Source organism: Myotis daubentonii, chromosome 2 (assembly GCF_963259705.1).
Source record: "Myotis daubentonii chromosome 2, mMyoDau2.1, whole genome shotgun sequence".
Lineage (NCBI taxonomy): Eukaryota > Metazoa > Chordata > Mammalia > Chiroptera > Vespertilionidae > Myotis > Myotis daubentonii.
In genome coordinates, this window is record NC_081841.1 from 112,097,584 (window position 1) to 112,110,755 (window position 13,172).

Here is a 13,172-nt window from a genome sequence, read left to right on the forward strand (position 1 = left end):
AGGATCTAGCGTATTCTAGCCTCAGAAAGAACCATCCAGCGGGCCCTTTAAAAGAATGTAACCACTACGGCCAAGTTGGGGGTGGGAGAGAGACCCTATTGTCCTTATTCATCAAAGTCATTAAACTCCTCAGCCCCAGACACCTGAGAAGCGGAGTGCATCTCAGAGCAGTTCATAGGGTGCACCTCGCTCCCTTCTACATACAATTCTTTCTTGGGGCGCTCAGTTCCCTCTCCCCTCCCCCTCTCTTCCCGTGCAGCTGTCCGGGGCCGGGGGTGGGGGCGGGGTTGTTGTTGTGGTGGAGCAGCCCCGCCCCCTCCTCGTGGCGGCCCCTCCCCCGGCCCTCGCTCGGCCCTCTCCCCGCCCCCAGCCCCATCTGTTTCTGCTGGCTGAGATGATTACATTGTACCGGGCTGGGGCGGCCACAGCCACAGCCGCAGCCGCAGCCACAGCCGCGGGATGGGGCGAGGGCGCGGAACCCGCGGACAGCGGGAGCAGCCGCCGCCTCAGTGACTGAGTCCTAGCCGCCGCCCCCCGCGCGCTCGTCCGCCCTCAGCTCATGCACCCGCCGAGCGGCGGCAGCAGCCGGAGAAGCAGCCGTCCCCGCCCCCGCCCGAGGAGCTGAGGCCGGAGTCCCGGCGGGCGGGCGGGCAGCGTGGGGCCGCAAAGAGCGCGTCGAGCACGGGGCCGGCGCTCCCGCCGCCACCGTCGGGAGATGTGCCCCGAGGAAGGCGGTGCGGCCGGGCTGGGCGAGCTCCGCTCCTGGTGGGAAGTCCCGGCCATAGCGCACTTCTGCTCGCTCTTTCGCACGGCGTTCCGCCTGCCCGACTTCGAGATCGAGGTGAGTGGCCGCGCTCGGCGCCCCTTTACCCTGCCCGGCGGGGCGCCCGGAATTCCACGCGGGAGGGAGCGGCGCCGGAGACGCGGCCAGGCGTCGGCCCCCAGCAGAGGGCTCGGCGGGGGCGTGCGGCGCGGACTGGCCGGAGGCAGGAGTCTGGGCTCGGGACGTTGCCGGCGGCCCCCGCGCGCACCGCGCCTGCTCCGGCGAGGCGAGGCGGACGGGCGGCGGTAGGGCGGGGGGAACTCGCTTTTGTGGGAGTGGGACCGCCGCTCTCCTCGGGCTTCAGGAGCTCCCTCTGGGGTCGGGGAAGCGGCGAGCCAGCTGCTGTGGCGGGATGGGGTGCCGGGCGAGGCTCGCCCCCACCTCGGGGGCGCCTTGGGCTAACTCGGGGCGGCGGGGACTGGGGCCCGGCTCGGAGCTGCGGCGCTGCGGAGGGAAAGTTTAGGACTCCGCTATTCTTTAATAGCGCCTTTCCCCTCGGCACCGACGGCCCTCTTTATGCGGGGACCTCGAGAGCTCTTGGAGTCGATTTCGCCATTATCTCAACGGGCGATCGTGGAGGAGGAGGATGGCTCCGGTCAGGCCGAAGGTGCTTTCACACCGAGGCTTTGTGAGAGCCGCACGCAGACCAGGGGTCGCAGCAGCAGGGCTGGTGGCGGGAGTGTGAGGAACGGGAGGTACAGGGTCGCCGAGACGGGCAGCTAGCCCACCGGCATCCTCCTTTCTTTTAGTATTATTTTTGGAAGAGGGTGTGAAATATTTGATTGGTTGGCAGGTTGAATTGCTTGCTCTCCTGTAGCAATGTGCGTAGTGACTTAATCACCTTTTGCCTTTGGAGAAAGATAAGTGGAAACTTGGTCAGTTTTTCTTTTCAGTTCTGCCATTGAATTCGCCGGTGGAGGAATCAAAATAAGAATCACCCGTTTGGAGGAGCAAATCGTGGTTGTTGCCTCCCCACCCCCACCTATCTTACTTTCTGCCGTTTTCGGGTTGATTTTAATTAGTTGACTCCTAAGATTTTTGTCTTATCTTTAGTTTTAGATTCTTTGCGCAGATATCATTTGCTTCTCATATGAATGAAGTGTGGGAACTTGCTCTTGTTGCAGAGTTAATGAAATCGGGAAATAAAAAGTTCAAAAAGGGTAGGGTGGAAGAATGAAGAGGAATGTAGGCTAATAAACTAGGACCATTCACCGGCTTTTGGCGATTCTTAGTTCCTTAAACTGATTAAAATAATGTAATTAAAATGTTAGGAAGATATAATAACTTGGGTATTTTAGGTAGCACCATAGTGTTTCTTTTCAAAGTTTGAACGTAACTGTAGAAAGCATGCTTTTTACTAAAAATTTTAGTGGGACAACTGTTTATATTGACTGAAGAGGAGAAACAGGGCCACAGAAATGAAAGGTTGGGGAATGCTAAAAGTCAAGATATTTAACAATTATTCTGGTAATCCTGTGCTTTTTTTTAGTTGGCATAAAATCGTGAGTAGTTTATATCCTGATCCTCAAAATGGTGGCTGTTGTGGGAGGTGTTGCCTGCAACGATGCCATCTTGGGTGCTGGTAAACTTGCCTCCAGCCCCAGGTAATGAAACTGAGGTGATTCAAGGGACCTGTTGTAAAAGCACTGTGGAAAAGCTCATCTTTCAAAATCTGTGTATTCCCAGTTTGTTGATGGCAAAGTAGAGGTAACTAATTTTGCCTTAGGTTGTTAGAGATATCTAGAGTATTCTATAAATTACTTGTCTTATGCTTTAAGAAATAAATTTGTGATTTCTAAGTATTAGCTAGTTTAATTCCTAGAGGAAATGTAAGCTGATCAAAGAGGTCAAATTTGTATGTATAACAAATGAAAAAGTCAGTTACAGGTGAGTAATGGAGCTATTTGAGATGACTGTTTCTGGGCAGTGACACTTTTTTGTTGGTAAAGTGTATGCTATTTGAAATACATGCCATAGGAATGAATATTTGGACTCCATTTTGCTAACAATTCATATTTTTATTTGGAGATGTTCAGTAGATGGATAACAAGTGATAGTGATATTTTTACTCTGCAGTTCTTGTATAATTCTCATTTCTCATGTAAAGTGTGTTTTGAACTGCTTAATGTAAAATTTAACTTAAAATTTTCAGTAGTTATCAGAAATTAAAAATTTTTAAATTTATTTTAAACTTCTAATAAATTCAACTCAGTGACAGTGCAGAATTCATCAGAAACAATATCAGTTTTTATTCTCTAAGTATAAGTAAATTTATTTTTATTTTGCTTAGGTGATGTTTTAATCAAATAGTTTATTGTCCTGACAGTTTGAGAAACAATTCCGTGGTTAGAGTTTATGATGCAGTGGAAGACCCTTTAAAAAATCCCAAAACAATTCTAATGCTGAGTTGTATCTTGTTAGGCCAGCTAAAAAGGCTCTACAATCTTAATTTATGGCAATCTTAAAAGATAAAATTGATGGATAATACCAAGTCATAGAAGTTGGATATCAGATTTTAGGCAGCCAGTTTTCACCTGTGGGAAAAATCTCATTTTACCTGGACCACCAAGCTGAATCCATGGATTTATAGAAAATTTAGGAAGCAGAATCCTCAAGGACGTGGCTTCTTTTTTAAAGTGAAGCGATCTTTTAGAGAGTGAAGGGTTGAAAAGATTCATGATGCAATTCTGCCAAATGTCAAGACCTCCTACTTACAGAACGGTCCCCAAAGCACAGATATTATTTTTGGCATGTAAAAAAACCCACATCTTTGTTCTCTCTCCACCTTGAATGTACAGGATTTCTTCAGAAGAGTCAATATACTTGATTCTTATTTTGGGGATATAAGGCCTTATGTTGTAGCCCACCCCCAAATTGGTGTTCTCTAAACATCAGATAAAAAATCTGAATGTATAGATCAGGAGTGGGGAACCTTCTTTCTCCCAAGGGCCATTTAGATATTTATAACATCACTTGCAGCCCATACAAAATTATCAACTTAAAAATTACCCTGCTATATTTGGTCAAACATTTAATTAACTCTAATGTCTTGGCAGGGCCAGACCAAATGAGTTCTCAGGCCTCATATGGCCCATGGGCTGGACATTCCTTAACCCTAGTTAGGTAATGCTTTAAGTTCATAATTTCTGGTTTTAAAAATAATACATAAGCATTATGTAAAACTTAAAAATTAAAGCAAATTATAGGTAAGAGAATTAAATTCACCATAATCCCACCACTCAAAGATAAAAGCTGTTAACTGTTAACATTGGGTCCCATCACTCAGGAATAACAGCTATTAATTGTTAACAAATTAAGAGATTATCAAATATTCTCACAATGTATTTGCACCATAGATTGGGTGTTCTTTTTATTTTTCAGATGAGGCTGTTGAGGTATAGCTGGACAACAGTGGATTAATGACACTGCATTCAGTAGTTGGTATTGATCTCCCCCAAAGATTTCATACTGACTGTTCTTTTTCCTAGCCAAATTATTTTTACAGTGAATATAGTATGTTGATCAAAGTAAAGTAGAGGAAGATAGAATCATTTTAGATAATCTGGTCTGGAGTTAATCATGATGGGTGTGGGGTTGAGAGCAGAAATTTCATCACAAACATTTCTGCATGTTTTCTCTAAAGAAGAAACCTTGATGTCTTTAGGTGACTATTTGAAAATACTCATGGAAAATTATCTGAATGGTTTCTATATAGTATAGCAGCATGATAAAAAGAATCTATTAGTCCTGTCTACCGCTTTTTTCCCTGAGCTTCCTGCTTTTGAGTACTGAAACTATTGCCTTCTTTGTAGCTCCTTTCTGGTTGTGATTGTATGTGGTTAATTAAAGTCCTCACCTAATCAGCATGATGATCTGGGGGCAGTACCTTTAATTCAGATTCCTGAATTCTACTCTTGGTGTTTCCTTGGATCCAGCCTCTTAGTTAATACCACCAAGGCATGACTTATTTATGAAAATAAATAAAAATTGCTGAGGGTACATTAGTATATCAGTGAGTAATGGGGCCTGTAGATGGGCTGTGGGTGTTTTATGTTGATATGTATATATATATATATATATATATATATATATATATATATATATATACACTTTGCTGGAGGAGAGGGACTATTGCTTTCATCAAATTCTAGAAGTGATCCCCAACCATACAAGGTTAAGTAAGAAGCCTTGAACTAGATGAAAGAATAAGTTGGCCCTGAATAGGGGAATCGGAAGCCTAGTTTCATGACACAAGATGCATTGGACTAGGCGTTAGGAAACTTGAACTCTTATTCTAATTGTGCCATTAACTAGCTCTTGTGACTTGGGACAGGTTAAAATAACCTAGTGATAAATGACACTTTCATAGTAGCACTTTGTACATTTTCCAAATGTTATTTTGTTTTATCCTTAGTTGTCCTTAACCATCACCGTGAGGTAGAAGATATCCTCATGAGGAAATTGAAAATTTAGAGAGGCTAAGTTGCTTGCACACAGGCTTTCACTTGGATTTCAGGTTCTTTGATACCAAATTTTATGCTGTTGCTACTGCCTCACACTGTTTCTACATCAGTTTTCGTTATCTATAAAATGAAGGGCTAGACCAGTGATGGCGAACCTTTTGAGCTCGGCGTGTCAGCATTTTGAAAAACACTAACTTAACTCTGGTGCCAGGTCACATATAGAAATTTTTTTGATATTTGCAACCATAGTAAAACAAAGACTTATATTTTTGATATTTATTTTATATATTTAAATGCCATTGAACAAAGAAAAATCAACCAAAAAAATGAGTTCGCGTGTCACCTCTGACACGTGTGTCATAGGTTCGCCATCACTGGACTAGACCTAGGTAATGACCAAGATTCCACAATACAGATCTAGAGTTCTTTGGTTCTTAATAATGTGGGATGCTGAAGATCGTTTTAAAACTTATGCTTAATTTAGTACAGAAGAACAAGTTCATAATTTCATTTGTTTCAGCAAATATTTTTTGGGCATTTACTATGTGTGCTAGGCACAGTGTACTAGGTGCTGGATGTGAATATAACACAGAAATACCTGCCCTCTTTTTAGCAGAAGGAGACAGACATTAAACAAACTGTATAGTGTCTCAGAGGATGACAGGAAATCAAGTAGGGTAGAGGCTAGCCAAGTTGATCGGGTGGGTTGTTGCAGTTTAAAATAGGGTGATTAGATATTGCCTCAATGTGAGAAGATGGTATTTGAACATGCCTGGAGATAATATATCTAAAATGATTTAGAAATAAGTGGTTTGTCACATGAATCTATTTAATGTAAGATAGATAACACATGATAAATGTCTTCTAAAGGTTCAGGATCTGCTCCTTCTCTGACAAGGAAAGCCCAAGAACAGGATGTAAATTATAGAGGAACAAATGTATATGCTGTTTGAAATCCTGAAAGGGGAGAGAGAATGTTCTGTCAGAGTGTATCTCTCCAAAAGTGAATACTAGATCCTTTTCTGTTTATACCAACATCTTGAAAGGGCAGTCTTTTATTGTTTGTTTTTTCAGTTTTTGCCTGCTATATGAAGTTTCAAAGAGGTAGTTGGGAGTTCTACAGTTGTAGAAAGGGCAATACCCTCTCATCTCTCTCTGAAGGACAGTCTATATTGGCATCTGGCTTGCTTTATGACAGAAGTTCAGTTGGGTCTTACTTAATTTTCTGGAACACAGTTAGGATAGCCTAAAATAAAACTTGGCTGCATTCGGTACAACCAACCGTCTGCCCTTTGATCAGGAGAGTGCTGGATTCTTGCAATTTGTTATAGGTAAGAATAAGGAGCACTATCAGAATGCTGGAAAACCCAAGTGCAAAAACTGGTTTATGCGAAAATTCAGTGTGAACAGCCAAGATGGACAGAACAGCATGGCTTCTAACTATATGGTCTTAGATCTAGTTGTATTTTTAGACCTGGCCAATGTGGCTCAGTGGTTAAGTATATTGGCCCTGAAGGGTCCTGGGTTCCATTCCCAGTCAAGGGAACATACCTGGGTTGCAGGTTTGATCCCGTCCTGGTTGGGGAGCAAGCAGGAGGCAACCAATCGATGTGTTCCTCTCACATTGATTTTTTTTCTCTCTTTCTCCCTGCCTCCTTCCCTTCCACTCTCTAAAAAATCAATGGAAAACATAACCTTAGGTGAGGATTAGTAAAAAAAAAAAAAAGAAGAATAAGAATAAGAATATATTTTCAAAGGGACCAAACTGAGTTTGTCATCGAATTGTGATCTTAGATCACTTTTGATTTCAAATGCCCCATTTTTAAAATGGGAATCTTAAACTAGATAATTCCTACAGGTTTCCTAGAACTAAAAGTCTATGATTTTATGAATGTTTCTCACTGGTTATGAGCTGTGTGAGAATCTGTGTTTTACAAATTAAATTTATACCAAATGAAAACTGTATAACCATACTTGTGTGTTTGTGCTTTATATAAATTGTCTTTCTGTGGAAATCTTATCTGAAAACTAGAGGCCCGGTGCACAAAATTTGTGCATGGGTAGAGTCCCTAGGTCTGGCCAGCGATCAGGACTGATCGGGGTCTTCCAGCTGCCGGCCAGGGCCCTCCTTTCATTCCGCGCTGCCCCTGGTGGTCAGCACACGTCTTAGCGAGCAAACTCCCGAGGGGACACTTTGCATATTAGACTTTTATATATATAGAAGATACGCTTTGAAAGGCGTATCTTCGAGACTTGAAGATTGACATTCTCACTCTTTCCAAGGTCTTCAATCTGAGCTAATATTTTGAGGTTATGCAGAATTTTGGAGGATGAAAGTCTTGAATTATGTTATGTTCCCTTCACTTTTGTTTCTTATATTGAGCACTAGAGGCCCGGTGCACAAAAATTTGTGCCCTCTCACATCTGGGACCCCTCGGGAGATAACGACCTGCTGGCTTAGGCCCGCTCCCAGGTGGCAGAGGGCAGGCCCAATCCCTAGGTGCCTGCCCCGCAGCCCCTTTTTGGGCTCAGAGCAGGGCTGATTGGGGAGTTGGGGCGCTGCCCCCTGTCATGCACAGAGCAGGGCGGATCAGGAGGTTGTGATACCACCCTCAGTCATGCTCAGGGTAGGGCCGATTGGGGGGTTGGGGCACCGCCCCCTGTCACACTCAAGGCAGGGTCGATGGGGAGGTTGCGGCACCACTCCCTGTCACGCACAGAGCAGGGCAGATCAGGGGGTTGTGGCGCCACCCCCGTCACATACAGAGCCGGCCAATCAGGGGGTTGGGGTGCTGCCCCCTGTCACGCACAGATCAGGGCCCATCAGGGGGTTGGGGAGATCCCCCCTGCCATGCACAGAGCAGGGCCGATCAGGAAGTTGCGATGCCACCCTAAGTCACGCTCAGGTTAGGGCCGATTGGGGGGTTGGGGCCGCCACCCCCTGTCACACTCAAGGCAGGGCCGATGGGGAGATTGAGGCTCCACCCTGTCACATACAGAACAGGGCCCATAGGAGGGTTGGGGCGCCGCACCCTGTCACACACAGAGCAGGGCCAATCAGGGGGTTGGGGAGCTCCCCCGTGTCAGGCACAGAGCAGGGCCAATCAGGGGGTTGGGGCGCCTTCCCCTGTCATGAACAGAGCAGGGCAGATAGGGAGGTAGTGACCCCGCCCTCTGTCACACACAGAGCCGCAGGGCAATCAGGGGGTTTTGGTGCTGCCCCCTGTAACGCTGCTCCAGGGGCCAGGAGGCCTCGCGGGTCTGCTGATCCTAGTGCTGGGAGGCCTCGTGGCTCCGCTTGACACCAGGTCAGTGAGGCCTCGCTGCTCAGCTGATCCCGGTGCTGGGAGGCCTTGCGGCTCTGCTGATCCCGGTGCCAGGAGGCCTCGAGGCTCCGCTGATCCCGGTGCCGGGAGGCCTTGCGGCTCCGCTGATCCCGGTGCTGGGAGGCATATTACCCTTTTACTATATAGGATAGAGGCCTGGTGCACGTATGGGGACCGGCTGGTTTGCCCTGAAGGGTGTCCCGGATCAGGGTGGGGGTCCCCACTGGGGTGCCTGGCCACCCTGGGTGAGGGGATGATGGCTGTTTGCAGCTGGTCACAGCCCTTTCAGGGTGGGGGTCCCACTGGGGTGCCTGGCCAGTTTGGGTGAGGGCTGAGGGCCGTTTTCAGGCTGGCAGGTGACTGAAGCTCCCAACCTCTCTTTTATTTCTTTTTTCTTTTTTATTCTGGGGTTTTATTTACCTTCTATGGCTGTCACTGGAGCTGAGAGCCGTATTTAGCTCTGAGGCTTGGCTCCAGCTCTGAGACCTCAGCTGCTGAAAGCAGATTTCTGGGCTTTGTTTACCTTCTGTATTTGAAACTTTGTTGCGACTCCAGCTCTGAGATCCTGGCCAGCTGAAAGCAGGTTTCTGGGGTTTTGTTTAGCTCAGGGGTGGGCAAACTTTTTGACTCGAGGGCCACAATGGGTTCTTAAACTGGACCGGAGGGCCGGAACAAAAGCATGGATGGAGTGTTTGTGTGAACTAATACAAATTCAAAGTAAACATCATTACATAAAAGGGTACGGTCTTTTTTTTTTTTTTTTTTTTTTTTTTTTAGTTTTATTCATTTCAAACGGGCTGGATCCGGCCCGCGGGCCGTAGTTTGCCCACGGCTGGTTTAGCTTCTATATTTGTATCAATGTTTCTTAGAGAGCAGCTGAGAGGCCGGCAGCAGCAGGCGGGGAACCTGGCTTCCTCCGGCACTGGAGCAAGCAAGCCTCCCTGTTCGCGTCAGCTGCCTGGCTGCCGGCCGCCATCTTGGTTGGCAGTTAATTTTCATATCTCGCTGATTAGCCAATGGGAAGGGTAGTGAAGTTACGGCTAATTACCATGTTTCTCTTTTATTAGATAGGATGATTTTATACTTAGATCTTGGAATGAAATCCAGTATAGCTTCTAGCTTGTGGTTTGTCTGTCATTTGATACTGTACCCTCTTCAGAGATCTGTTTTACCCTTCCCCTGAATTTTCATAGTTCATTGGATGCTGTTCCTTGGATGCTTTTATTTTATCTTCTTTACATTAGTCTCTAATACAAATCAATTTATGCTGGAAAACTTGGGGAAGTCTTTTTTCAGTAGTTCTTATTATTGAGAAAGGAATTGCTGGATGTTTGAGCTCAGGATTCTGTGGGTTTCTTTAGTGCTCAGGGTTTCTCAGCCTCAGCACTATTGATATTTTTGAACCAGATAACTCTGATGTGGGAAGCTGTCATATGTATTTTAAGATATTTAGCAGCACCCCTGACCTCTAGGTGCCAGTAGCAACCCCAGTTATGAAAAATAAGAATGCCTCCAGACATTGCCAAATGTATCTTGGGGGGACCAAGATTATCCTGCTTAAGAATCATTTCTTTAGCCTAGCCAATGTGACTCAGTTGGTTGAGTCTCATCCCATGCAGCAGGAGGTCACAGGTTCAATTACGGTTCAGGGCACATGCCCCTGTTGCCCTTGCAGGCTTGAACCCCAGTAGCAGGAGACAGCTGATGGATGTTTTTATCTCTCCCTCTCCCTTCCTCTCTCGGAAATCAATAAAAACATTTTTAAAAAGAACAAGAATCACTCCTTTAGAGTATAAGTAGGGAAGACTTAAGTGTTGGTCATTGTATAGAAGGTACACTATATATATGAAGTAGATGAATTTTTCCTTTTGATAGTGATTATTTTTCTTAACTGCAGACATTTAATATTTTTGTTAATAGAAATAGAAAGAAATCAAAGTTGCTCCCAAATGTGCATGTCATTAGCAGTTGCACATGCTGGGAAACAGATGTAATTTTTTTCTTTCTTGTGTAGTCATTTAAGGAGAGTGGCTTCGGGGTAGTGGAGAAGAGGGTATGAAGCTGACTGGGTCCTATAAAGAAAGCCCTCCCTCAGGCAAGGGCTAGTTGCTTGATGCTCTTATGATAGAAGGTGTGTTGCAGGTGTTGTGTTGCAGCCTCAGGCTGGCTTGCCCTGCTGCCACTGCTTGTCAGGGCACAGGCTCTTCTTGACATATCTCTTGAACATTGTGTAGTGGTGGACTGTTGGGGGTAGATGGGGGCGGGGGTTAGTCCTAACCAGGTCAAAAGCTCAGTGAGGCCTAAGCTCGGTGTTTGTGTGTGTGTGTGTGTGTGTCCCAGTCCTGGCATGCACATTTGGGACATATGCAGATACCAAGCTGTATAAAGTTTATTTTCAGTTTAAAACATACTAACCACAGAACCTTTCTTGATGTTGCTCCAAATATTTTTATGGTTTCTCCCATTGGATTTTCCTCTTAGTATGGCAAAATATTTATGGATTTAAATAAATTTTCGTTTGGGTTTGGAGAAAAAAATGTATTGTGATGATGACTTAAGCAGTTATAAATAGTACACTGTGAAGGGCTTTGAGTCTTGGAAGGCTATCTGTAGGACTTCAATGGGATTTATCATTTACCTGTGGCTTCTAAAGGTGTCTTTTTACAGAAGCATGTCCATCTTTGCCACCTTGGGGTATCTGTTCCCAGTGCCTTATTTTTTGTTCTTTATCTTTTTGGCTGGGAAGTAAGACCTGGATACACTTTTTCTTTTTCTCTCCTGCTCCATTGTTGTGCTACACTACCGATGTCCTAGGGTTTGTTTGGGCTGTGGTGGAGAAGCAGTAGAATTTCTGGCCTGCATCATAGTATAAATCCCAGAATTTGTATAAATATTGTGAAGTTGGTTATTTTTGCAGCCAAAAGAAGTTTTGTTTTGGAGAGTGATTGACCCTTCAAAGTAAATCTTTTATATGCTCTGTTTTGTACTTTATTATCCACACACTCATTTAAAATATAACATGGTTTATATAAAAATACATTGAAGATAGTGTTTCATTTTCCTGTTTAAAGTCTCTGATCTCAGGTGATCTTTGTGATAGATATTTGGCTGGTTTAAGTGATGTCATGTTCTTGTAAGTTTCACACTGTAATGGTCAGCTCTTAGCTTTTATTCTACACTAGAGGCCTAGGGCACAAATTCATGCACGGGTGGGGTCCGGCTGGCCCAGCCCCAATTGGGGTGGATTGGGGCTGGGCCTGTCAGGAGGAGGAGATGGTGGGAGGTTGGCCAGCCAGCCGGCCCCATCAGAGCCCTATCAGGGCCGGCTGTGGGGAGGGGCCATGGGTGGTGGGCTGGCTGGCTCTGCCCCCTGATGGGGTGGGGGAGCTGCTAGGAGGTCAGGGGCCAGGGGAGGGGCTGTGGAAGGTTGGCTGGCAAGGCCCACCCCCAATTGGTATGGGGGGCCAATCAGAGGCAGAGCTGGCTCGGGGGAGGGGCCATGGGCCGATCGGGGTGGTGGGGCCCATCAGGGGCGGGGCTGGCCAGGGAGAGGGGCTGCAGGCAGTTGGCCAGCTGGCCCTGCCCCTGATTGGGGTTGGGGGGCCGATCTGGGATGGAGCCAGGCAGGAGGAGGGGCTGCAGGAGGTTTGCCAGCTGGCCATGCCTCCTATTGGGGTGGGGGGGCGATTAGAGGCAAGGCCTGCTGGGGGGGAGGGCTGCAGGGGGTTGGTGGGCCAGCCCCACCCCCCCGTCGGGTGGGTTCTCTGGCCGCAGTGGGTATCATAGCATCTGGTGGTTATGGCATTACGGTCGCTGGCTTTTTATATATATAGATAGATACTGCCCAGTCTCGTTAGGAGCTTTGTTGGATCTACTTTTTCCCTCAGGTGGGTTTGCTAGAGTAATTCCTGACTTGGCAATACTAGGTGTACTGGTTAATAATGTGGTTTTTTTTTTCAATAGATGGAGTTACACATATGTTGATATATATATGCGCTTTGATATATATGCTCTTTTGTTGTATTGACAGCATGCTTCAAAAATTCATATGTCAAATTTGCTGAAGATGTTAACATCATAGATATTTTTACACTTAAAAATGTTGAATTTCGTGCCCAAAAAGAGCATTTGCGGGAAGTTTTAATTCATTACTTTACTTTGAAGAAAAATGCTGGTCAATACTTCGGGAAGCTTATGGTGAACATGCTCCATCTCAAGATACTTGTGAACGCTGCTTTAAATGCTTTAAAAGTGATGATTTCGATATGAAAGACAAAGAACTTCCAGGTCAACGGAAAAAGTTTGAAGACCAACAATTACAAGCATTATTGGATGAAGATGTGTGTCAAACTCAAAAACAACTTGCAGGAAGATTGCTCAGCAAACAATTTTTTTTTTTTTAAAATATATTTTATTGATTTTTTACAGAGAGGAAGGGAGAGAGATAGAGAGTTAGAAACATCAATGAGAGAGAAACATCGATCAGCTGCTTCCTGCACATCTCCTACTGGGGATGTGGCTGCAACCAAGGTACATGCCCTTGACCGGAATCGAACCTGG

At 45.7% G+C, this 13,172-nt stretch overlaps 1 protein-coding gene across 4 annotated transcripts in view; it reads left to right on the forward strand.

The window, feature by feature from the left end:
- Positions 1–379: 379 nt before the first annotated feature.
- The window catches only part of LOC132228215 (chromatin remodeling regulator CECR2), a 240,285-nt gene continuing 227,492 nt past the window's right edge, over positions 380–13,172 (forward strand). For all 4 annotated transcript variants that reach the window (XM_059684234.1, XM_059684237.1, XM_059684235.1 and 1 more), the window contains exon 1: positions 380–841. In XM_059684234.1, the coding sequence (XP_059540217.1) occupies positions 716–841 (126 nt within the window). In that variant the 5' untranslated portion in view covers positions 380–715. The remainder of the gene's footprint in view (positions 842–13,172) is intronic.